This window comes from Nelumbo lutea, chromosome 5 (assembly GCF_056320005.1).
Source record: "Nelumbo lutea isolate HS-2025 chromosome 5, American lotus-T2T, whole genome shotgun sequence".
Classification (NCBI taxonomy): domain Eukaryota; kingdom Viridiplantae; phylum Streptophyta; class Magnoliopsida; order Proteales; family Nelumbonaceae; genus Nelumbo; species Nelumbo lutea.
Window position 1 is genome coordinate 36,390,531 of NC_142688.1, and position 23,975 is coordinate 36,414,505.

Consider the following 23,975-nt stretch of genomic DNA (forward strand, 5'->3'; position numbering starts at 1 on the left):
CTTGTCCGCTTCGGTGGGTTTTGTTCTTCCCTGGCGGACTCAAAAGCTGATGTCCGAGCTGTAGTTGTGGTACAGCCCGCGACAATCGAAACTCCAACAATTATGTGGATGGTCCCCCGAACTGGTCTCTCTTCCGGGGGCTGCCTCTGCGGTTGCTCTACCTGCCTGTTGGATTCGGGAGCATCTCTATTCTACTCCCCCTGCCGACCTACTTTACTATTAGTATTATTTTGTACAAAATTTTTCAAATATCTGCGACAAATGAGCTCCTCTATCTCGTCGCGGAAGTTTTTACAATTTTTGGTGCTATGACCGTGGTCTTTATGGAAACTACAATACACATTTGTGTTCATTACACTAGGATCAGCCTTTAGCTGAGATGGCCACTTCACATACAGGGCATCCTTGATCACCATAAGGATCTCGGCCCGCTTCGCGTTCAGGGGCGTGTAGTCCGTTCTTTTGGCTGCTAGAGCTCGGAAAGGCTGACTCGGCCTTGCCCCCCGAGCTGGGTCTTTTTTCTTCTTACCATCCCCTTGAATCAAGGACTCGCCTTCCCTTTTTCTCTTCTCGGGCACACTTGCATTCTTCTGCTTGATTTCCTCCTCTATCCCTATAAACAGATCCGCGAGCTTGAGGAACTCGGTCACAGTCTTGGGCTGATTAACATCCACATGCCACTTGAATTCTTTATGAGTAATGCCTCACTTGGCCGCAGTGAGACGAACTACGGGGTCCAGATCGGTATTTGCAAACAAGCATCATTGAACCTCTTGATATAACTCTGAATGGACTTCCCTTCCTTTTGGACTATGCCGAGGCTTTCTTGAGTTCTTGTGCACCTCTTGCTGGTGACAAAGTGGGAGGTGAAGACTTGCATGAACTGCACCCAGCTTCTTATCGATTCGGGTGCAAGGTTTCGATACCATGTGTGGGTCACCCCTTTGAAGGTGGTGGAGAAGGCCACGCACATATAGGATTCACTGGCCCTTGCCAGGTGCATCTGGGACTGGAAGGCGTCCACATAGTCGTTCGGATCGAAGGATCCGTCGTACTTATCCAGGGGAGGAAGCTTGAAGTCCTTTGGCATAGGGACTATAAGAAGTTCTGATGACAAAGGGGAAGGGACTGAAAGGAGAGGAGTAGCTTTTACTTCATCTGAGCTTACCTCCTCCTTACCCTTGAGCTCAGGTAGGACGCGGGTAGCAATTCGAAAAGCTCACCGGCACCTCTGTTGCTGCTTCATTGGCTCGGCATTGGTGCTACTGGCTTCAGTGTTATCGAGCTCGATGGGCTCAGACTGCTGATGATAGCTGTGAACCGAAGGGCCCTGCCTATAATCTGCAGCTAGGACCTCCAATTGGTTTTCTGTGAGTGGGAGCTCGAAATGACAGTACTGAGGCGATGCGGACCTGACTGGCTGGGAGGCCCCCGACCTGCCCGCAGGCTGCGAGGCAGGGGTGACCGGCCTCTCCTTCCCCGGCAAGGACGTTTGCTCCGGCGGAGGGCTTGGCTTGCTTCAAGGCCAGATGCCAAGGGGGAAGCGTCTATTGGGCCTGAGGTAGTGAAGGGAACTGTTGTTGGTACTAGTACTGAGAAACTTGATGCAACACTTGCTACTGGTAAAGTTGAAACTGCTGGAACTTCGTCCACGAAGAGGGGAACAACGGAAGGTTCAGTAAAGGTTGCTCCAATCGTGGAAGGGAGTGGAGCGTTCACAGGTGCCACTGTGTGAGGCATGTTCAAGTTAGGAACTCCATCCACGGAGAGGGGGACGGTGAACTGTCCAATGCAGATAGTGGGGAGCTCAGGTTGTTCCCCAGAAGTGTTCTGTTCGGCACCACATCCGGCATTACTAGAGGAAGCCATGAATGATGAGTTTTTGAGAGAGCTGTAGAGACTAGAGGAAGGCTTTTTGAAGCATTCCCATAGACGGTGCCAAATAATGTTGCACGATCCGGTTACTTGGGAGAGCTGTAAGGGATGCAAAGAGAGCTAAGAGTACAGATAGTGCTAGATCAAAAAGATTCATGATTGATTCAAGATACCTTCGCCCCTTCGACCCTAGGGCTTTTAAATGTAGATGTTCTTGTCAAATCGGGTGTAACCGCCACTGGCCCTCCGTCACAGCCATTATTTACCAGGGCTGCACAGGTGACTGTTGCAGAGTACTGCCCAATCGGATGAGAGACATGACCCGAAAAGGACAGACACGCCACCACCTGTCGAGAGACGTGGGTGCAGTCTGTTGGGCTGGCAGGGACTACGCCGTCAGTCAGGAGACGTGATGCAGTCTGATGGGTACGGTCTCATCAGATAAGAAGCTTCCTAAGAATGTTGTGTCACTTAACAGTGAGCTATCCCATAACGAGTTGCCCCATAGCGAGCTATTCCATAGCGAGCTCCTGGATGTGTCCCGAGGTGATTCCGCTTGAGCTTGCCTTTGTGTAGTCTTCTTGCTTAAGTAATGGAGTGAGCTGATTCTCTCAGCTCGCGATCTGGGATAGACATGACTTAGAGTATTCCCTTTCTACACACCAGGGTCCGTGAGCTAACGCTATAGCGAGCTCATTCCGTGGCGAGCTGTAATGTAGCCAGTTGTCCTGTGAGGACCTTAGCGAGCTTGTTACTCAATTGTAGCTAGCCTATCATGCTGAGTTGTTGCTTATGCTGAGTCACGTCCATGCGTCGCCTTCTTAGGAGGTTGGGTCAAATCACCCTCCATCAGATATGGTGCCACTGGAGCTCTAAGTGAAATTGATTATAGAAACAATGGTGGAGGTAAATAATGGGTCTACACATGGCTATGGTGCTAGTGGGGGAGCAAATGGCAGAGGTGGAGGAGGTGATAGGGGTTCTGGAAGTGGGTCTAGCTATTGTTAATGGTGGACGTGGCCACTAGCCAATACCCTAAGCTGTGTTTGGTTTGAAGGAAAAGGCTGCAGGGAAACTTATATAAGGTTTGTACATATTTCCCTTCCTTTCCTTTCCTTTCCTTACCTGTTCCTTCAAACCAAACATATTAGTTAGGGGACCTAACCACATTCCATACAGAATAATCATTCACTTTCTAAAGTAGAGAGCTAGCTACTTTCCTTTTATAATCTGTACTTATCTCTTCTTTGGATCATTGTTTTCAACCTATCCTTAACCCTGACGATTGAATTGTTCAAACCGTCATCCAGATTTGATTATTCAACTCAGTCACTGGGTCGCGGGGAGTACACGTAATGTATGTGCAAACTTTCGAAGGCCATAACTTTGCACTCCAATGTCCTATTAAGGTGATATTTTTATTTTGGGTAACATTTTGACCCTACTAATTTCGCAAGAGAACCTCAATTTGTGTTTTTTAATATTTTTTATAAAAAAATTAAAAAATGAATTAAAAACATATATGTTATATGTAAAACATAATTATACATTATTTATTGATAAAATATGCATTTATACACACATATATATAGTATTGGTGTGGAACAGTTTGACCCAGATGGTCGAACAAGTGACCCGCGACCCAAAGGCAAAAGCGGGTCAGCCTTCGAATCGGTGTTTAAAACAACGCTTTGGATTTGTCACTACATTTTGGTTTTGTTACATATAGCAAAGGAAGGGGGTGGGTACCTTAATCCCTCACTACACAAGACTGAGGAAGGTTTTTGCTGAACAATGATCACAATTAACTATTGATAAAATATATAGAATTAGCAAATTAATTGACTTCCCCGGCCATGAAAGATTTCAAGTCGCCAATTCCTTTAACTTCAGAAAGATTATAAATCCTCTTCACATTGTGAGTTCCATTCTTCTCTCTATTTAACTCTAAATTTTCCACTTATCCCAACCCAGATTGCCTCCCTCTTCTTGTGTCTTCCTGCATTTCAATGTTTGTACAGAACAAATGGTTCTATGGATGAAATTAAAGGAGGACATATAGTTAAGTTAAAAAAAAAAAAAAAAGAAGCAAGGATACTTCCATAAGAGAATATCTTGTTTATAGGATATAACAATTAAAAGAAATTTTTGAATTTTTTTCACCATTATGTACAATTGTGAAATGCTTGTAATTAATTACTATCATCAGATATATGATTTTAAATGTCTGAATTCTTTTTCAAACTTCAACCATCTTAGTTAGTTCCAATTAGTCGACTTAAGGGACTATAATTTCCTGTCAAGTTAGACTTCCCCTTCTGAAGCAATGCCACCGCTGCTCACAAAAATGAAAATATTTATTAGAGTCCTAATGTCTCAGTTATTTTTCAAACTTCAACAATCATCCATCCCTAGACTCCTATTAGGCTACTTAAATACACATGCAACAAGCTTAAAGGATTTCTCTTGTCAAGTTAGACTTCCCCTTATGAAGTAATGCCACCGCTGCTCACAAATATGAAATCATTTACTAGAGTTCTGCATCATAAACCCGCGCGCGCGTGATTATAAAATTGTGTACAGATAAGTTCATATCTGGTCAATTACCCTATATAATTGAGATTGATTAGAATTCAATCCATCGATCGAATATAGAAAAACTCTCAAGTTGAGATTTGAGTTCTAAACTCCTAGCTCAAACTCTTCGTTCACAAGCTTTCCATGCAACGACATTATAGCTTATATTTTATGAATTTATAGCTACAACTTAAAACACCCATTCAGTGCATGATTTGAATGGGAGAAGAGGTTAGCGTCAATGATCAATGTGGAAGCAGCCTACCATAGCAAGAAACGCGCAGAAGCCAAATGACCGAATTGGGAGAAGTGTCATTCGGCTTTTGGAGTGCCAAACAAGGAAGCCAACGCAACAAAACTTAAGCTACGTGCATGGTGACGAGCATCGCTGCACCACCAAGTTACAATCAGTGTAGAGACTGAGACGTAGAGGAGACAAAACCGTTGGCATTCTATTCCCTGAGAAGATGATCGACTACCATTAAACAATAAACATGCTCTGTGAACTTGCAAATTGAAATTAAAGTAACGTAGCTTAACACATTCTATTCATCGATGAGTAACTCAGATCCTCGATCGGGACTCCATTTTTTATTTTTATATGGTTGCTAGATGAATCCAAATCTCCGTGAGAGGCCTAGATGAGTACAAGGGGACTAACGGGGGAAGTGGCGATTCTGGTGGTAATTGACAAATAAATTTGACTTTGTTCACATGATCTTTATTCTAGAGTTTTATTGACCCTATAGGCAACAATAACTTAGGGATAGAAAATTTTCCCCAGCTCACGTGGTAGAGTTGGATGCTCTTGAGATATTCCCTTTGAAGTGCATTCACTATAAATACCCAGATCATTACAAACGCTTCATGCATCGCAAGTCTTACTACATTGCATTTCATTCGGTTAACGAAGTTCCTTTCTATCTAAATACTATATGGCTACATCTAGAGTGGTAGCCGTTGCATTCTTATTCTTACTTGTTTCCGAGCTCTCTTATGCAAGAGTTGTGTTTTACAATAAGTTAGGGGAAGGAGGCGGGGGTGGGGGTGGAGGTGGAAGTGGAGGTGGGGGTGGGTCGGGCTATGGTTCAGGCTATGGCTCTGGATATGGTTCAGGAGTTGGATCTGGTTATGGTGGGTCACAAGGGGGAGGATATGGAAGTGGTGGGGGTGGGGGTGGGGGTGGTGGAGGTGGAGGTGGTTCCGGATATGGATCCGGATCTGGGAGTGGTTCTGGTTCTGGTTTTGGGAGTGGTGGTGGATCTGGCTATGGATTTGGTAAAGGTGTAGGTGTTGGTTATGGAAGTGGAGGCGGTGGAGGTGGTGGCTTAGGATACGGATCTGGGAGTGGTAGTGGTTATGGATCTGGCTTTGGTTCTGGGAGTGGTAGTGGATATGGGGTTGGAGGAGCTACAAGTGGACATGGATATGGGAGTGGTGGGGGAGGTGGAGGTGGAGGTGGTTTCGGATATGGATCCGGATCTAACAGTGGATCTAGCTATGGTTCAGGGAGTGGTAGTGGCTCTGGCTATGGATCAGGAGTAGCTACAGGGGGAAGTGGAAGTGGGGCTAGTGGAGGTGGAAGTGGCTTTGGATCCGGTAGTGGTTTTGGCCATGGTTTTGGGAGTGGTAGTGGCTATGGACATGGATCTGGAGTGGTAGTGGGTGGGGGTTATGGAAGTGGCTCCGGATCTGGTACTGGCTCTGGCCAGGGTTCAGGAAGTGGTAATGGCGCAGGACATGGATCTGGAGTTACTATAGGTGGTGGTAATGGAAGTGGAGGTGGAAGTGGCTCAGGATCTGGAAGTGGTTCAGGTCATGGTTCAGGGACTGGAAATGGCTCTGGAGTAGCTGTAGGTGGTGGTTATGGAAGTGGAAGTGGTTCTGGTCATGGGTCAGGGAGTGGTAGTGGCTCTGGAGTAGGTGCGGGTGGGGGTTATGGAAGTGGAAGTGGTTCTGGTCATGGTTCTGGGAGTGGTAGTGGCTCTGGAGGAGGTGCGGGTGGTGGTTATGGAAGTGGCTCTGGATCTGGTAGCGGTTCTGGCCATGGTACAGGGAGTGGTAGCGCATCTGGTGGCGGTTCTGCAAATGGAAGTGGCTCTGGATCTGGACAAGGATCCGGTAATGGTTCCGGCCATGGTTCAGGGAGTGGTAGTGGCTCTGGAGGAGGTGCGGGTGGTGGTTATGGAAGTGGCTCTGGATCTGGTAACGGTTCTGGCCATGGTACAGGGAGTGGTAGCGCATCTGGTGGCGGTTCTGGAAATGGAAGTGGCTCTGGATCTGGACAAGGATCCGGTAATGGTTCCGGCCATGGTTCAGGGAGCAGTAGCAACTCAGGTGGTGGCTATGGAAGTGGAAGTGGATCAGGGTCTGGATATGGATCTGGTAGCGGATCCAATCAAGGTTCAGGGAGTGGTAGTGGCTATGGAGTAGGTGTGGGTAGTGGTCATGGAAGTGGAAGTGGCTCTGGATCTGGATATGGATCTGGTAGTGGTTCTGGCCATGGTACAGGAAGTGGTAGTGGATCTAGTAGTGGCTTGGGATCTGGTAGCGGTTCTGGCCATGGTTCAGGGAGTGGTAGTGGATATGGTGGTGGCTATGGAAGTGGAAGTGGGCGTGGCTCCGGATCTGGTAATGGTTCCGGCCATGGTTCAGGGAGTGGTAGTGGCTCTGGAGTAGGTGTAGGTGGTGGTTATGGAAGTGGAAGTGGAAGTGGCTCTGGTTCAGGGAGTGGTAGTGGATATGGTGGTGGCTATGGAAGTGGAAGTGGACGTGGCTCCGGATCTGGATATGGATCTGGTGGCGGTTCCGGCCATGGTTCAGGGAGTGGTAGCGGTTCTGGCAGTGGATATGGAAGTGGAAGTGGAAGTGGCTCCGGATCTGGTAGCGGCTCCGGTCATGGTTCAGGGAGTGGTAGTGGCTCTGGAGTAGGTGTAGGTGGTGGTTATGGAAGTGGCTCCGGATCTGATAATGGTTCTGGTCATGGTTCAGGAAGTGGTAGCGGCTCTGGTAGTGGCTATGGAAGTGGAAGTGGAAGTGGCTCTGGATCTGGTAGTGGTACGGGCCATGGTTCAGGGAGCGGTAGCGGCTCTGGATCTGGATATGGATCAGGTAATGGTTTAGGGAGTGGTAGTGGCTCTGGAGTAGGTGTAGGTGGTGGTTATGGAAATGGAGGTGGAAGTGGCTCCGGATCTGGATATGGATCTGGTGGTGGTTCCAGCCATGGTTCAGGAAGTGGTAGCGGCTCTGGTAATGGCTATGGAAGTGGCTTTGGATCTGGTAGTGGTTCAGGCCATGGTTCAGGGAGTGGTAGCGGCTCTGGATCTGGTAACGGTTCTGGCCATGGTTCAGGGAGTGGTAGTGGCTCTGGAGTAGGTGTAGGTGGTGGTTATGGAAATGGAGGTGGAAGTGGCTCCGGATCTGGATATGGATCTGGTGGTGGTTCTGGCCATGGTTCAGGGAGTGGTAGCGGTTCTGGTAGTGGACATGGAAGTGGAAGTGGCTCCGGATCTGGATATGGATCTGGTAGCGGTTCCGGCCATGGTTCAGGGAGTGGTAGCAGTTCTGGTAGTGGATATGGAAGTGGAAGTGGCTCCGGATTTGGTAGTGGTTCCGGCCATGGTTCAGGGAGTGGTAGCAACTCTGGTGGTGGTTATGGAAGTGGAAGTGGAAGTAGCTCTGGATCTGGTAGTGGTTCCGGCCATGGACCAGGAAGTGGTAGCGGCTCTAGTGGTGGCTATGGAAGTGGACGTGGCTCCGGATCTGGGTATGGATCTGGTAGTGGTTCAGGAAGTGGTAGTGGCTATGGAAGTGGAAGTGGCTCAGGATCTGGGTTTGGATCTGGTAGTGGTTCTGGATATGGTTCAAGGAGTGGTAGTAGTTCTGGGCAAGGATCTGGAGTAGCTATTGGTGGTGGCTATGGAAGTGGAAGTGGTAGTGGTTCTGGCCAAGGTTCAGGTAGTGGTAGTGGCTCTGGATTTGGTAGTGGTTATGGAAGTGGAGTTGGAGGTGGTGACGGTGTAGGATACGGATTTGGTAGTGGAAGTGGTGATGGCTATGGTTATGCTTTTGGGAGTGATGGTGGGTATAGTTATGGAGGGTTCATTGGTGGACATGGCTATGGAAGTGGTGGGGGAGGTGGAGTTGGCTTTGGATATGGATCTGGATTTGGTAGTGGTTCTGGTTATGGGTTTGGGAGTGGTAGTAGCTCTAGCTATGGTTCTGGAGTAATTGGTGGTGGTGGTGGTTATGGAAGTGGAGGTGGAGGTGGTGGAGGCTCTGGATATGGATCTGGTAGTGGAAGTGGTTATGGTTCTGGGAGTGGTAATGGGTATGGTACTGGAGGATTTATTGGTGGACGTAGCTATGGAAGTGGTTCTAGTTATAGCTCAGGGAGTGGTAGCGGCTCTAGCTCTGAGTCTGGGGTAGTAGTTGGTGGTGGCTATGGAAGTGGAGGTGGAGGTGGTGGAGGCTCAGGATATGGGTTTGGGAGCGGAAGTGGTTCTGGCTCAGGTTACGGTTCTGGGAGTGGTAGTGGATATGGAAGTGGTGGAGGAGGTGGAGGTGGAGCTGGAAGTGGTGGTGCTGGTTTTGGTAGTGGCTCTGGCTATGGTGGTGGCTCAGGATATGGGTCTGGTTATGGTGGTGGAAGTGGCCTAAACCCATAAGTGAATGTATTCATTCCATACAAATAACCCTTTGGTCGTTATATTTTGTAATTGTTATTTGTAATAAGTTGTGGTGATGCATTTGCTTCATACTACCATGATTTGAGTTGTAGTCTTCATGCATAAATTGACGAGTTTTTGTATAAGTTGGATTATCAATGTATAATGAACTTGTTTTATTGATTGATGCTCAACAATGGAATTTTATGATTGGAGGTTGTGCACATTGAAGCTATTGGTTGTTTGTTTTTATATATGTAGACCACCATTTTTTCCATAATATGAGAAAATTTTGCTACAACTGTTTCACATGTGACACCCTACTACGAAATGCGAACACTCCAGCACTTGGAATCAAAGTTCCATTGATGTGATGCCTTGATTTAAGTGCAACTACAAGCGTGTTTGAATTTTGTGAATCTAGATTCGGTCCTCACACCGTCCACACAACCTTGTGGTCTTCCATTGGGAACATCTCCCCGTGAGTGAAAACAAAAACAATGTTTGAATATTGAACCCAGTCTTTGTGTTTTATTGAGGGGTCATAAGATTGTACATGAGCTCCTATATTAGGCCCATTAGATGAACATTAATTTAGGTTGGGCTATGACAAAAGTCAACAAATCCAATACCCCCTACATAATTTGATATTCAATAATTAGCGCAATGTATAAACTTGAAACAAAGAAGAATGATTAAGAGTATAGGCCTCATCGCATCCGAGCCGATTACATGACCTTTTTTTTCTTTTTTTTTTTTTGCTTACCAAATGGGTTACACAATGGTAGGACTACAAATGTAATTAGCTTAGTCCAATCCCAATTTCAATCTAATTCACTTAAGTTAATTAGATCTAATTATCCATTTAGTCATAATTAGGTTTGAAAATATGATCTATCTATTAATTAATTAGACTAGATTTGGACATTACTTGATTTAATCCACTAGGATCTAATCCAATCTAATTGTATATGCATGCATACAAAATATCGTTTTTAATTAAATATTTTTAGAATTAAGTGGCATTTGGTATTTGGATAAACCTAAATTTTCAAACTTATAGTATGTATTTTTAATTTTAGTTTAGTAAGTAGATGTATAAATCAGGTTGGGCTGCGTCACGACCTTGGATTGGCCCGGCACGGCATGGCATGACAGCCCATAGGCCATGTCAGTCCCGGCATAATGGTCCATGCCGTGTTGGGCCTGGGGTTTGAAGTCCACGGGTTGGCATGGCACAACACGACCAAGCGGGTCGTGCCGCCCGAGACTCACATGTCGGCACAGCCCAGCACTGCCCATATATACTATTTATATATATTTTATATGTATACATAATTTTTATATATTTATATATATTATATATTATATAATAATATATAGTATATAATATATTAGTAAAATAAACAATTATTTTGAATTTTATTATACTAATCTATTGAATTATTGTATATATAAGCAATTGTATACATCAAATGTCATATAAAATTAAAATTTTAAGTTTTTTTTTAATTTTTTTAAATAAATAGGAAAAAATAGCTTTGGCCTGGTCTATGACCCGACTTAGGCTAAGGTTTGGCCCATGGGCCTAGGCCATGGGTCGTGCTAGACTGACGCCCAAAATTTTCATCAAGAAGGGCGGCATGGCCCACTTTACACCTGTATTAGTAAGTTTATTCTAATTATATATAAATTCACTAATATTTTAATCAAATCAGACATTAAAATATATAAGTGAATTGAATCTATTGTTGTATTCTAAAATGAGGTTGTTCACATCAGCCTACTCTCTCTTGCTTCCTTACCCTACATAGAATTTTGTAGTTCTTCGCAATAAAAAATAAAAATAAATAAAACATAGAATGCTCACAAGATTAAGGTTTGGATCCATACCCAAATCCAAATTAGATCAAATTCATTTGCCACCTTATATTGGAGGTAGCCCTTTCCCAAAACCCCCACGGATGACGATGATGAGACTAAAGCCCCAAGACATAAGAATGCACATGACACAATTCTCTTTTTTTTTTTTTGTTAAAAAATAGGAAGAACAACACAAGGCGGGGGTAACTGTCCCAAGAATCACAAAAGCAAACAAATTAAACCTAAGGTTCCAAGAGAAACATTCTAGATTGACCGAGTCACAAGATAGAGAATCGCACATAAGCTAATCTACCGCTTGATTTACTTCATGTTAAATATGCCAGGAGGTGATGCTGGAATTGAAGAGGAGGTACACTAATAAATTTTTTGATGATGCTCTCCAATCTCTGCGTGGGCTTTACGTTCTTCCTCAGGCAATCAATGACGAGCTTTGAGTCACCTTTAATAATGATCAGGGAGTCCTTGAAATTGATAGCAATATTGATGACTTCCCAAGCAAACCAAGCTTCAACTAAATTGATCGCAGTTAACCAGCCATCAGTTTTGCAAGAGGCATCAAAATTTGTTTTTATGGTCTCAGGTTTGGGATTGATCCACACAAAGACTTCCAAACTTTAGTACTTTCATTAGCTTCATTCTCATGGATATTCTTCAAAACACACATATAATTTCAAGCTCTATCCAAAATAATCTATATGGAAGGATTTGTTATTAAAACATTTATCATTCCTAATTTTCCAAATAAACCAAAGAAGGATTCAACCACTTGGAGATCAGGTCCACCAGTTATTTATAAATGGATCATTATCATTTGGAACTGAGAGTTTTGTATTTACCATTAACCAATTCATGTAGTATTTGTCTCCTTATTTGTATATTTCTACATATACCTTTTTTTATTATATAATATGCAACCACCTCCATCTTCTTAGCTCTATTTTGTGGTTTTCATGGAGAAAATCCCCTAAGAATTCTACTCTCCGCTCACTCCTATATATCCATGTAGTCAGATTCAAATCCTAGTCTTTATTTAAATGAACTAGCAAACATTCCAATTGAGCCACACATCAGTTGGCAAGTTCTTCAGAATAGGAGCCCATATAACCTTTCACTACACTATGAATTGGAGGGGTTATTGACTCACATCTCTACACATAAAACACAAAGTTACGAAAATGCATCATTCTTTTCATGCTAAAAGATATAAGTAAATGAGAAATAAAACCCAACTTGTAATAATTTACTAGGTATAATGGTGTTACTTCAGAAATGGGTTGGAAATTATTTCCACCCTGAACAAGAATATTTGTCAACTCATGGTTCAGCACCTAGAAATAATAGAAAAATATGAATAAAATAATTTGTTTGTAAACTAGACGAGAATCTAGGAAACATTTAAATCTTTCATGGTGACTCTCAATCTGGAATGATTATTTAAGTTGGCGATTGAAGTTGATTTCAATGTAAAAATTGGTAATTAAAGTTGATTTGACTATTATATGGTCATTAAGATTCCATTTGAATTTATATATTAATTAACGTATTATATTTGAATTGGGCAGACCTTACTAGAAACAAAGAAACTGATCCATTTTCCGATTTTTCGATACAAACCAAAACGGCAAATAGGGTTTTCTAAGAGGATGATTGTCTCCCATTGGAGGCCGATGTGATGGACTATTATATGGTCAATGGTAATAATTAATGTTTGCAAAGCTTGTTCATCTTTTGAGAGAGAAGTTATTAATTAACTTGTGATTAATTGAGTTAAAATCTTGTGTAGATGAAGCTTTCTTCCATTCATAAGAGCCAGGTTGTTGATCAATAGGGTTAGGTCCACTGTTGATTGTTGTATCTCATCTCTTCATGAAAATCAATACATATACATGGAGTCATAACCAACTTTATATCTCTATCTGTACATGAGACACAACACAGGTTTAACTTAGAAATGAGGAAGTGTGGTCAATCCATACAATCCAATGGCTGGACCAACTCTCATTAATTTCCATACTTCATTTCTGGTATACGATCTAAGCAATTCATTTCCAACCAAGTATGAAGAGACTTAAGCAAGCAGAGAGAGAGAAAGATGGGTGTTTTAAAGTGTGAATTGTGAAGTGAGATATTGGTTCAGTATCCCATTATCCTTTTTACATGTATCACACAACAACTTTTCCATTTCCAGCTCTATTTTCCTCTTTTTTCTACAAATCCATGTTCAAAGAGGAACAATATTGGATTATGGGTCCATTTCCTGGTACAGAAAACAAGAATGGGGGATGAGACAAATCTGGGAGAAGGAGATGTATAAAAGACAAGATGGGGCTAGCAATGGGTTTTAGCTCTTGTAGTTGTAGGTGATTAATCAAAGTTGTAGGGGATTTAACTCTTGCAATTGTGTGGTTTGACATCTTAGGTTGATTTTTGAATTTCAAAATGAGAAAACTGTTTTTGTTATATGTATTTCTTTTTTCGGATGGGGTGCTAGACCCTATTTGGCACCATACTCCTTTTTATTTTAATTGAAAATTTTCCTTGGTTTACTATTCAAAAAATGCAACATGTACTTCAAGAAGTATATGTGGTCAAGAAGAGAAAGTCCAAGCACCATCAAATTTCTAGTCTAGGTATTTCACTAATATATACAAGCACTATCTCAAACACTATAATTGGAAGATTCATTTATCTGAACCTAAAACTCTAGGCTAAAGTAGAGAATTAACCGAGCTCGGAGGCTCAAAACATTGAGCATTACAAAAGCGGGGTCCAAGAAAAGAGGTTTCAATCTGTTCGGGGCTCTTCATCCTTAGTGAAGATATCAGCAGGAGGATCTATCTTCATATGGTCCTCAACAGCACTGGTCTCCTCTCCCTCGTCATCAAACAGGTTGTCATCACTCTCCGCTTTGGTGTCCGGATCCTTGGTAGCTTCAATGGCCATGTCCTTAGTGATCCTCGACGCGGTGATGGCGCTGAGATCGATGTGGGAAAATTCACACCGGGTCAACCACCTATTGAGCTTGAACTGGAGTCAAAATGCTCTGAACTGGAGCATCGCTGCCCGAAGAAGTGGCAATCGCTGGGACGGGCTCTGAAGACATAGCCTCCTCGGGTATGCGTGGTGGGGTGGCCTTTGCCTGAGTCCTCCTCGACCAGATTGATTACGGGAGGCTGCTCGACAACTGGTGGGTGCTCGAGCTCAGGAACAGCAGTCTCAGTTGTGGCTGCTTCGGTCTAGATACGAGCCTTTTTGGAGGCTCTCTTCTTCTTCTTCCTCTTCTTCATGCTCCCGAAGAGTTCATCAGCAAGGAAGTCGTCCATGGCAGCTACAATAAAAAATAAGCTAAGTCAAATACAATACTAAAATAAAACAAATAGAAAAAGTATAGCAAATAGCGACCTACCAAGGGGACTTAAGCCGACTTGCACGAGCTTCTCCTCGGTCATGAAGTTTTCAAACTTCAGGCCGAGTTTCACCCAAGATCGGACCTCCTCCCTTGTATTCAGGTTCAGTTTAAAGCCAGGGTTCTTGATGGCTGCCCTCCAGTGAGTTGGGAAGGGCCACCCCTCGGTGATGCAGACCATGAAGTAACGCCTCTTCTAGGCCGGGACCTTATTAGGGAGCTCGTGCAATAGTTTGTACCAGGGACGAGGAGACAAGTAGTAAGTTTGCCTGTGTTTGGGCAAAACGCAGGACAAGTTTTTCTTAATGGAAAGGATTGAAGAGACAACGTCGAGGTCAAGGGGACGATTATAATCATGGAAAAGAGAAATGGTCCCTACAATATTATGGATAGAGTTCGGGTGTAGTTGGTCCATGGTAATGTTAAAGAATTTAATGATCTCGATTATAAAAGGGTGAAGTGGAAGACGCAAACCGGCTACGAGCTGCTCCTCGAAGACCATGATCTCGTTGTGATCATGATCCCAAGGAAAGTTGGCTAAGGGGATGCTATACACAAGGTTGTTAGGGAGTTTGTATCGGACTACTAAGGCTAGGAGCCTATCTGCCATCATTATCGACGGGCCGAAGTTGTCTAGCAGCCGACCTCGGTGTGAGGTGGAAGCTGATTTACTAGAAGCTTCTTGCTCCCACCGAGGTGAGTCCTCCTCGGGCGAACTGAGGACCATGCCCTGCCCTGAAGTGACCACCTCTATAGGACAAGGATCCACAGTCTGAGCCGAGGTACCCACCTCGGGCCCAACGGACTTGCCACTCCCATCTAGAAAACTATCTAAACTAAGGCTAGACATATTAAAGGAAAGGACAACAGAATCAAAAGGAAAAAGCAAAGGAAGGTGGACTCACCAAAAGGAAGACCAAAGAAAAGGAGGCGACCTCGGACCTAGAAAAGGCTGATACAAAACTGGAAGACTTGAACGCGACCACAAAGATTGTTGACTTGTGGCAAAGAAAATGAGCTCTTTGGCTCCTATTTATAGCCAGTATATCTGGGAATCAACGGTCAAGATCAACACGATCTGACGGCTCTTAGGAAAACTGGTTGCATGCCCCTCGAGGTTGAATTCAATTTAGCTCGTGTTTTGACGTCCGCGGAGTCTATAATCGGCTTGATGCCCACGCATACCGGGTACGTGATCTGGGTCACTTTCTGGTTGAACCAAACGGTCAAACAAGTCCGACCAACGACTCCCCCTCCACATTACCTAGATTATGTGCCAAATCCACCTAAGCTCGTCGTGAACTCCCTGTGCCAGGTTAAGACCCCTACCACGAGGAGTGGGGAGCAATTGATGACGAGTAATTTGGCACAACCTAGTAAATAAAGGTCACGTCAATGCAATCTGCATGTAGGATGACAACTCAGCAAGGGGGGCCTAGTCAGCGGTATGCGAAGCTAAGCATAAAGTCACTTCGGCATAAGTCACCTCGACGGCTAATCAAGTTAGGGGCCTAGGAACCGAAGTGACACGTAATAAATCTCAATAGCTTTCTAGTAGACTTTGAATATTGCGAGATCATATCGCATAATTCCCGTCCGAATTGGGCAGCGATAATGAAGTTCATTGACTGATACATTACTCCCCGACTAAAGCTGAAATGAATCTCGTCCATTTAGGCTGCAGTTCTCGGAACTGTTCTAGTAAACCTGCAATAACTTAGCTATACAAAAGCATCAACCCCTCCATGGTCCATGTATGCACGATTACTTGCATCCAATCTCTCTAGCACTCAGATTCTTGCTCGCAATCACGACGCAGTACTGACTTAAGCATCGAAGCGACCTCGTCGGGTTAACTACCCCAGGTCCTCTAATCCTCTGTATTGCAGCTTGGTCTAGATCACTACATGACTAAGGTCCAGGTCATCCTCCAGTTAGGAGCTTCCAAATCGTGCATCATCAAATCTCACACAGAGGTGTGGGGTTGTTGTTTTCTTCGTCTATGAAGGCAACGCAGATGAGATGCCATTGTACCGCAAGGGGAGGGGTGGAGGGCTTCTGTGTTGATTCAATTGGTTTGACTAAACTATTTCTAAGAAACTACTTAAGATAGTTTTACTAGAAAATTTTTTTGGCTCATGCCTCATGTAAACCTATTTTTGACGTTGGAGTTTTTTATCAAATATGGATATAGGTTTTGTTCTGTTATGGTTGAGCTAAACTTGGATGCCATTTGTTGTTTATGTGGCCGCCTTATCTCTTTGGCTCTGTCAACGTCGCATCACCTTTGTAGCCTAGCTTATCTCCTCGGCCATGCCAACACCGTGCCATGTGGATAAGCACGACGAAGACAGGAGATCATCACACAGATGGTTATATAACTCCGTTAGAGAATAAGTCTTATCTCGAAGACCTCAATCGTTAACCCCATCCTAACAATTCCGAAAGCCTCATCCGATCAAGACACAAATCATTGGCTATAAAAAGGTACCTCTCGCTCAAGGTAAAAGATCCAACTTTTGACTCCCATACTATTATTCTACTTGGACCAGCATCATTCTCTAATTACTCGGCCCGATCGCCCATTACTTTCTACTGACTTGAGTGTCGAAGTATCTACCCGATGATAACTCTTTAGGACTCTGACCTTTTCTTGGTTTCAAATCTCATTGCGCAGTCTTGTCCTTCCACCTCGACTTCGCCCATTTGGCAAGGATTATCTAACTACAAACTTAGTTCAAACACTACCTTGGAACAAACAGCATAAGGTTTCTCAACTCATATAACACCAACTACAGCAGCCATTGGCCACTTAGAGCTCAAGAAAAAGGCTAAGAGAGAATACAAATACGTAGAGTGTAAAATCTTGTATTTTGTATCATTTTGGCATGTATTTACACTCTATATATTTATATTTGTACTCTTTTCGAGCTGAGGCTTAACAGCCCCATCTCTATTGAGTTTAACTCCAAATCCTAGGAGGGGATTGCCAAAACCAATATAGACATCCTAGAATCACTTGATAAAGTTTTGGCATCAGAGTTTGTAAGAAAAATGTATGGGATTTACAAATATTACTCCCATGTCTCATGCAAATAAAATTGTTTTCCTTGTAAAGACAGTATAACAGGGCAAAGATAAACGAGCTTGGTCCATAGTTTTCATTGAAGAGGTAAGCCATTCATGAACCCCGGTTGCATCTCTAATCTTTCTATATCATGTTCAATTAAATTAAAAGCTAAGCCGTCTTAGCTCAGCTGGTAGAGCGCGTGGCTTTTAACCACGTGGTCGTGGAAGTGAAACACTCCTTGAGCAAGCCATTTTACAAGTTATCCCTTCTGTTTTTTAAACATAATCTTCGTTCCTAGGTTCTTCCTATGCGTTGTAATCTGTATCAAACGTAGTGTGAAAAACCTCATTTTCAGTTCTACAGTTCTACTCCACTCCCTATTCCCAAGATTCCAGGTTGGCCAGAGTCTAAAGTATAAACTGCTTAAATAGTTAAATTAGAAGAATTATTGACGTAGCTTAATTTCTCCTTCTCGATTTTAGTCTAATAAGAAAGCCATTACCGCCTGAAGAGAAGTTCATAGCAGCTAGCTGCTACTCCAAAAATTTTTCAATTCAGAAACCGTTAAACCCCTCTACATATAAGACGCTTATCTCCACTTTTTTTTTTTTTGCTTTTCTTTCAACTTAATTCACTTATATACTCTCTTAAACGAGATGTCCTAATCAGTAGTCTCTCCTTAATTAACTTTCCCTTACAAGATCAAGAGTAGTCAATATGTTCCTAATCAGTTGTCTCTCTTTAATTAACTTTCCCTTACTAGATCAAGAGTAGTCAATATGTTCCCAATCAGTAGTCTCTCCTTAATTAACTTTCCCTCACTAGATCAAAATAGTCAATATGTTCGGTTGCCCAGCAATCCAATTGAAACAAATGCAAGGGGAGGAAGAGTAAACAAGAATTTTGGTTGTAGAGAAGGACTTTTTTTTTATTGACATTCAAAATAGATTTAATTCTTTTTTCTTCTTTTTTTGGTTACCCATGAAGAATTATGACTTAGTGAGATCCCTCTACCTGTAACAAGTTTTCCACTTTTTCTCTGAGATTATGACTCTAACAAGTGATGTAACTATAAGTAGTGGATTTCAAAAAAGTGTGGCCTCAATAGTTAATATCTATATTTTGAATTTAAGATTTAATTAGAATAGTAATATTACAAAAAGAACTTGAGATTAGAGAGAGAGAGGGATTTTACCAATTGAATGGTAGGTTCTCATCGACTCTAGTACAATAAAATTTCTTATAATGATGCATGGAATTTAAAAGAATTTGATCAAAGAATATGAACAATAATATAACCAAGTGACCAAAGACACCAGATAGCCGAGACCAACATTACGTAATGGCGTTTTAGAGAGTTAAGAAGGATTAATTTTGTCTTAATCTATCAGGGAGGGAGTCTGCTGGAAGGATGTAGAGAGAATTAAGAGTGAATTCATCTGTGGTCTTTTTTGCATTTTTTAATTTGAAAAACTAAATAGATCACATGTCTGAGAGGAGATAAGAAAGGTCTATATATTCAAGGCTTCAAGCACTGAGGTAATAGGACCCATCGTCTCACATTCTCCCCTCTCTATTATAATATAGATACCTTCAACTCTAAGAAGCTTGACTACCAAAAAAACTGAAATTGCGCTTTTACTCTTTCTAATATTGTTAGTAACCTAACAAATGGCACATGCTATCTACTATTCTATATAATAACTCAGTAATATATCTCCCCTACCCACTTCAAATCTGCCACAAACAAGGGATGTACAGTGGACTACTAACTCAATGAAGAGAGAGACAGGCCAGTAATCTGTATAATTGTACCTAGATGTATTAACTCTTGAATGGCTTACGTAGCCCATTGTAAGACTTGTTTGAAGCATATCCAGATATATCATAAAACAACTCCTATACGTAGTTGTTTTCCAAATCCATGCTTTTCAAAAAACAACTTTCTTAGTCTCAGTATAGGAGAACAGCAGGTAAAAGAGTAAATTTGGGGAGTTATGGTCGATTGTCGTCTGTATTTTTCAAGTTTCAGACGACGAGAAAGCCAACACAGTGAGTAAACCCAACTACCGAAGCAAGCAAATCATGAAATATTAAAGTAATCCATTAGTTCCTTTTGTAAAAATCCATAGGCACATTGTTTCCCACTTTTTTTTCTATAGAGTTTCCGTGATTCAATTCGTAATCAACAAAAGAATGGTACAGAAAATGAGGGAAATCTCCCGGCATTTAATACAGAGTACAGAGTAGGTTCGACGCATTTTCAACTTCTGGATCGATTCTGAGAAACAAACTTAAGATTTTATAACATGGCAGTTTGGTGAAGCGGAAGTAACGATGTCGTCGCTGGTGAATCTCGTATAGTGCTGTGGGGCTGTTGTTTTCTTTGTCTATGGACAATTCCCTTGTTTCCTATTTTGTGCTTCATTGACTTTGTAAGTCATGATGGTAAAAAAATTATTATCCACATGAACGAAGACGAGTTGCCACATTACCGCAGGGGAGGGCTTCTCTGTTGATTCAATTGCGTTGACTGAGCTGCTTCTAACAAGCTACTTAAGATAGCTTTATTAGAAAGTTAATTTTTTTTAGCTGATGCCTCATCTAAACCTATTTTTGACTCTGGGATTTTTTATCAAACATAGATTAACGATTTTCTGGGTTTTTCATCAGCTCAAGAGCTTAAGGGACACAAATGATGTAATTGTCTCCGCTCACATACCAATTTTTTCGTGATTTATTAATTTTTTTTGCTAAGTACCTCGTCATTTGATCTGCTCCCAGTTGACCTGTGACTTAGATGATAGTGGAGCTCCCTGGTGGCAAACTGCCTGGGGGAGAGCTACTTGGGAGCGAGCTCCCTGGTGGTGACCTACCTTGATGAGCTCAGCCATTTGACCTGCTCCCAGGTGGCTTGTGACTCAGAGGGTGGTGGAGCTCCCTAGTGTAGTGCAACCCGACTGCCCTCTGCATGAGATGATCCGCTCCTCTTTGTAGACGGCAGGAGCTGAGGAACCTACGAGAACTGAATCAGAGGACCCGGGGGTGTTCACCCAGTGGGGACTCTCTGATGCTTAAGTTAGCACTTTGATTGTAGAGAGCTTGAAGATGATATTAGAGAAATGAAAGAGCTAGAGAGCAGGGGTTACCTCTATTTTTCCTCCCCCCTTTCTTTGGGGGTCGGAGACCTTATATATCGGTGTCCTGACAGGTCAGGTACAACCGCCTCTAATTCTCTGTCGCAATCATTACCTGCCAAGGCTGAGCTGGTGGGCACAGGTCATCGTTGTAGAGTACGGCCCTGACAGACAAGTGACACCTCTCAAGGCTGATAGGCACGATGCCACCTAGCATGAGATGTGGTTACAGGTCTCCAGATTTGGCAGGTACGGTTGTTAGATAGGAGATATTCCTATGATACGCCGAGTTGCTCTTTCACGAGCTACCTTGTATCGAGCTACCCTGTAAGTGGCAAACTACCTGTGGTGAGCTATGCCAAGCTGTCTGTAGGTGGCGAGCTGCCTGTGGCAAGTTGCCTGTGACGAGCTATGCCGAGCTGCCTGCAAGTGGCAAGCTACCTGTGACGAGCTATGCCAAGATGCCTATAAATGGCGAGCTTCTTGTGGCAAACTTCCTGTGACGAGCTATGCCGAGCTACCTATAAGGGGCAAGCTGCCTGTGACTAGCTATGCCGAGCTACCTGTAAGTGGCAAGCTACTTGTAACGAGCTATGTCGAGCTGCCTGTAGCTAGCTCGAGTTGTCTAGTTGTCAAGAGGCTGCACTTATTTGGCATGAGGTGCCATATGTCATAATTTCACTAGTGGGCCAAATCCGCCCTCATCATTTGCCCCCCACTCCTGAACTGAGAGTAACTCGACGAAGGGAGTAGATTTCTCCTTGTGGTCTATATGTCGACGAGCTAGTAAGTCCTGATCCAATTTCTTAGGCTCTGGGAGTCGCCTGTAAGTGGCGAGCTGCCTGTGGTGAGCTACCTGTGGAGAGCTGCCTGAGGAGGTCTCTACTAGTTCAGTACTATAGCCCTTAGGCTCTGAGGGCAACTTATAGTTCACTTTTGCTGATTTTGTCCATGTTGAAGAAGCGACTAGGTTTTTAGTAGTAATGTGGCCCATAGGCTTTGGGAGTGACTCGTAGTCCACTCTTTTTTACTTTGCCCATGCCGAAAAGGCGACTGGGTCTTAAGCAGTAATGTGGCCCGTAGGCTTTGGGAGTGACTCGTAGTCCACTCTTCTTGACTTTAACCATGCCGAAGAGGTGACTGGGACTTATGTAGTAATGTGGCCCGTAGGCTTTGGGAGTGACTCGTAGTCCACTCTTCTTGACTTTGCCCATGCCGAAGAGGCAACTGGGACTTATGCGGTGCCGAGGACTCTGCCTGTGAGGTGTCGAGCTACCTGTGAGGTATCGGGTTGTCCGAGTGCCGAGTTGCCTATGAGGTGTCGAGCTACCTGTGAGGTGTCGGGCTGACCGGGTGTCGAGCTGCCTGTGAGGTGCCGAGCTGACCACGTGTTGAGCTACCTGTGAGGTGTCGGGTTGTTCGAGTGTCGAGTTGCCTGTGAGATGCCGAGTTGACTAGGTGCCGAGCTACCTGTGACGTGTCGAGCTGACCGGGTGCCGAGCTACCTATGAGGTGCCAAGCTACCTGTGAGGTGTTGGGTTGTCCAGGTGCCGAGCTGCCTGTGAGGTGTCGAGCTGACTAGGTGTCAAGCTGCCTGTGAGGTGCCGAGCTGACCAAGTGCCGAGCTACCTGTGAGGTGTTGGGCTGACCGGGTGCCAAGCTACTTGTGATTGCACTGCATCAGCCTCATAATTCCGGCCACCCACTCCTACAAGAAGCTACTAGGAGCTCGACCTTTGGGGGCAGCACTACTAACTTTAGGTCACCAGCTCACATGAGAGACTTGGAAGGCTCGACCAATAAGGGCGCCTATGTAGCCTGTTGGCTGCCAATTCCCGCAGAAACCACGAAGAACTCATCTTTGTAGAGGGGACCTTGTGAAAAGGACTAGTGAGGTTTTATATCAATTGAAAGTAAAGTTGGTATAGCTACTTAGTCTATTAGCTCCCTGCATAATCTTTGAGTTCATAAAAAACGAAATCTATAAAACGAGAGCTTCGGTTTCTAAAGAGGGAGGACTTAGCTTTTTGGGAGAAGAAGACTTAGCTTTTTGTAGGATGAGAACTTAGCTTTTGTAGGATCAGAACTTAGCTTTTTGTAACGTGATCCCACAGACGGTGCCAATTGATGTAACAGTTCCTGGTCATGTACCAATTTTTTCGTGATGTATCAATTTTTTTTGCTAAGTACCTCGTCATTTGACCTACTCTCAGGTGACCTATGACTCAGAGGATGGTGGAGCTCCCTGGTGGCAAACTTTCTGGGGGAGAGCTACTTGGTGGCGAGCTCCCTAGTGGTGAGCTACCTTGATGAGCTCGTCATTTGACCTACTCCCAGGTGGCCTATGACTCAGAGGGTGGTGGAGCTCCCTGGTGTAGTGCAATCCGACTGCCCTCTGCATGAGGTGATCCGCTCCTCTTTGTAGACGACCGAAGCTGAGGAACCTGCGAGAACTGAATCAGAAGACCTAGGGGTGTTCACCCGGCGAGGACTCTCCAATGCTTAAGTTAGCACTCTGATTGTAGAGAGCTTGAAGATGATATTAGAGAAATCAAAGAACTAGTGGTGTCCTGACAGGTCAGGTACAACTCGCCTCTGATTCTCTATCGCAGTCGTTACCTGCCAGGGCTGAGCTGGTGGGCGCAGGTAACCGTTGCAAAGTATGGTGCTGCCAGAAAAGTGACACCTCTCAAGGCTGACAGCCACGACGCCGACTGGCGAGAGACGTGGGCACAGGTCTCCAGATTTGGCAAGTACAGTCGCCAGACAAGAGATCTTCTTGTGATACGCCGAGCTGCTCTTCCGTGAGCTACCTTGTATCGAGCTACCCTGTAAGTGGCAAGCTGCCTGTGGCGAGCTATGTCGATCTGCCTGTGGCGAACTATGTCGAGCTTCCTATGGCAAGATGCCTGTGACGTGCTATGCCGAGCTGACTATAAGTGGCAAGCTGCCTGTGACGAGCTATGCTGTGCTACCTGTAAGTGGCAAGCTTCCTATGGCGAGTGTGGCGAGCTATGCCGAGCTGCCTGTAAGTGGCAAGCTACCTGTAGGTGGTGAGCTACTTGTGACGATCTATGCCAAGCTGCCTGTAAGTGGCAAATTGCCTGTGGCAAGCTGCCAATGACAAGCTATGTCGGGCTGCTTGTAAGCGGCGAGCTGCCTGTGGCAAATTTCCAGTGACGAGCTATGCCGATCTGCCTGTAACTAGCTCGAACTGTCTATTTATCAAGAGGCTGTACTTAATTGGCATGAGGTGTCAGGTGTCATAATTTCACTGGAGGGCCAAATCCGCCCTCATCAAATAATTTCTTGCCAAGTTAGACTTCCCCTTCTGAAGCAATGCCACCGCTGCTCACAAA

The 23,975-nt window shown here is 44.0% G+C and overlaps 1 protein-coding gene and 1 long non-coding RNA gene across 2 annotated transcripts in view; one reads left to right on the forward strand and one right to left on the reverse strand.

Moving 5' to 3' along the window:
• The first annotated feature begins 5,387 nt into the window (after positions 1 to 5,387).
• On the forward strand, positions 5,388 to 9,336 carry LOC148851724 (uncharacterized). Its single transcript, XM_088945702.1, has one exon. The coding sequence runs from the start codon at positions 5,388 to 5,390 to the stop codon at positions 9,117 to 9,119; it is 3,732 nt and encodes a 1,243-aa protein (XP_088801828.1). The 3' UTR covers positions 9,120 to 9,336.
• Positions 9,337 to 10,993: 1,657 nt separating this feature from the next.
• LOC148851725 (uncharacterized) overlaps positions 10,994 to 23,975 on the reverse strand; it is a 28,567-nt gene continuing 15,585 nt past the window's right edge. Inside the window, exon 2 of the long non-coding RNA XR_016099102.1 lies at positions 10,994 to 14,331. This is a non-coding gene — a long non-coding RNA (uncharacterized LOC148851725). The remainder of the gene's footprint in view (positions 14,332 to 23,975) is intronic.

What these genes read in the sequence shown, in the direction of transcription:
- LOC148851724 (XM_088945702.1), top strand. Translation starts at nt 5,388, where the DNA reads ATGGCTACATCTAGAGTGGTAGCCGTTGCATTCTTATTCTTACTTGTT.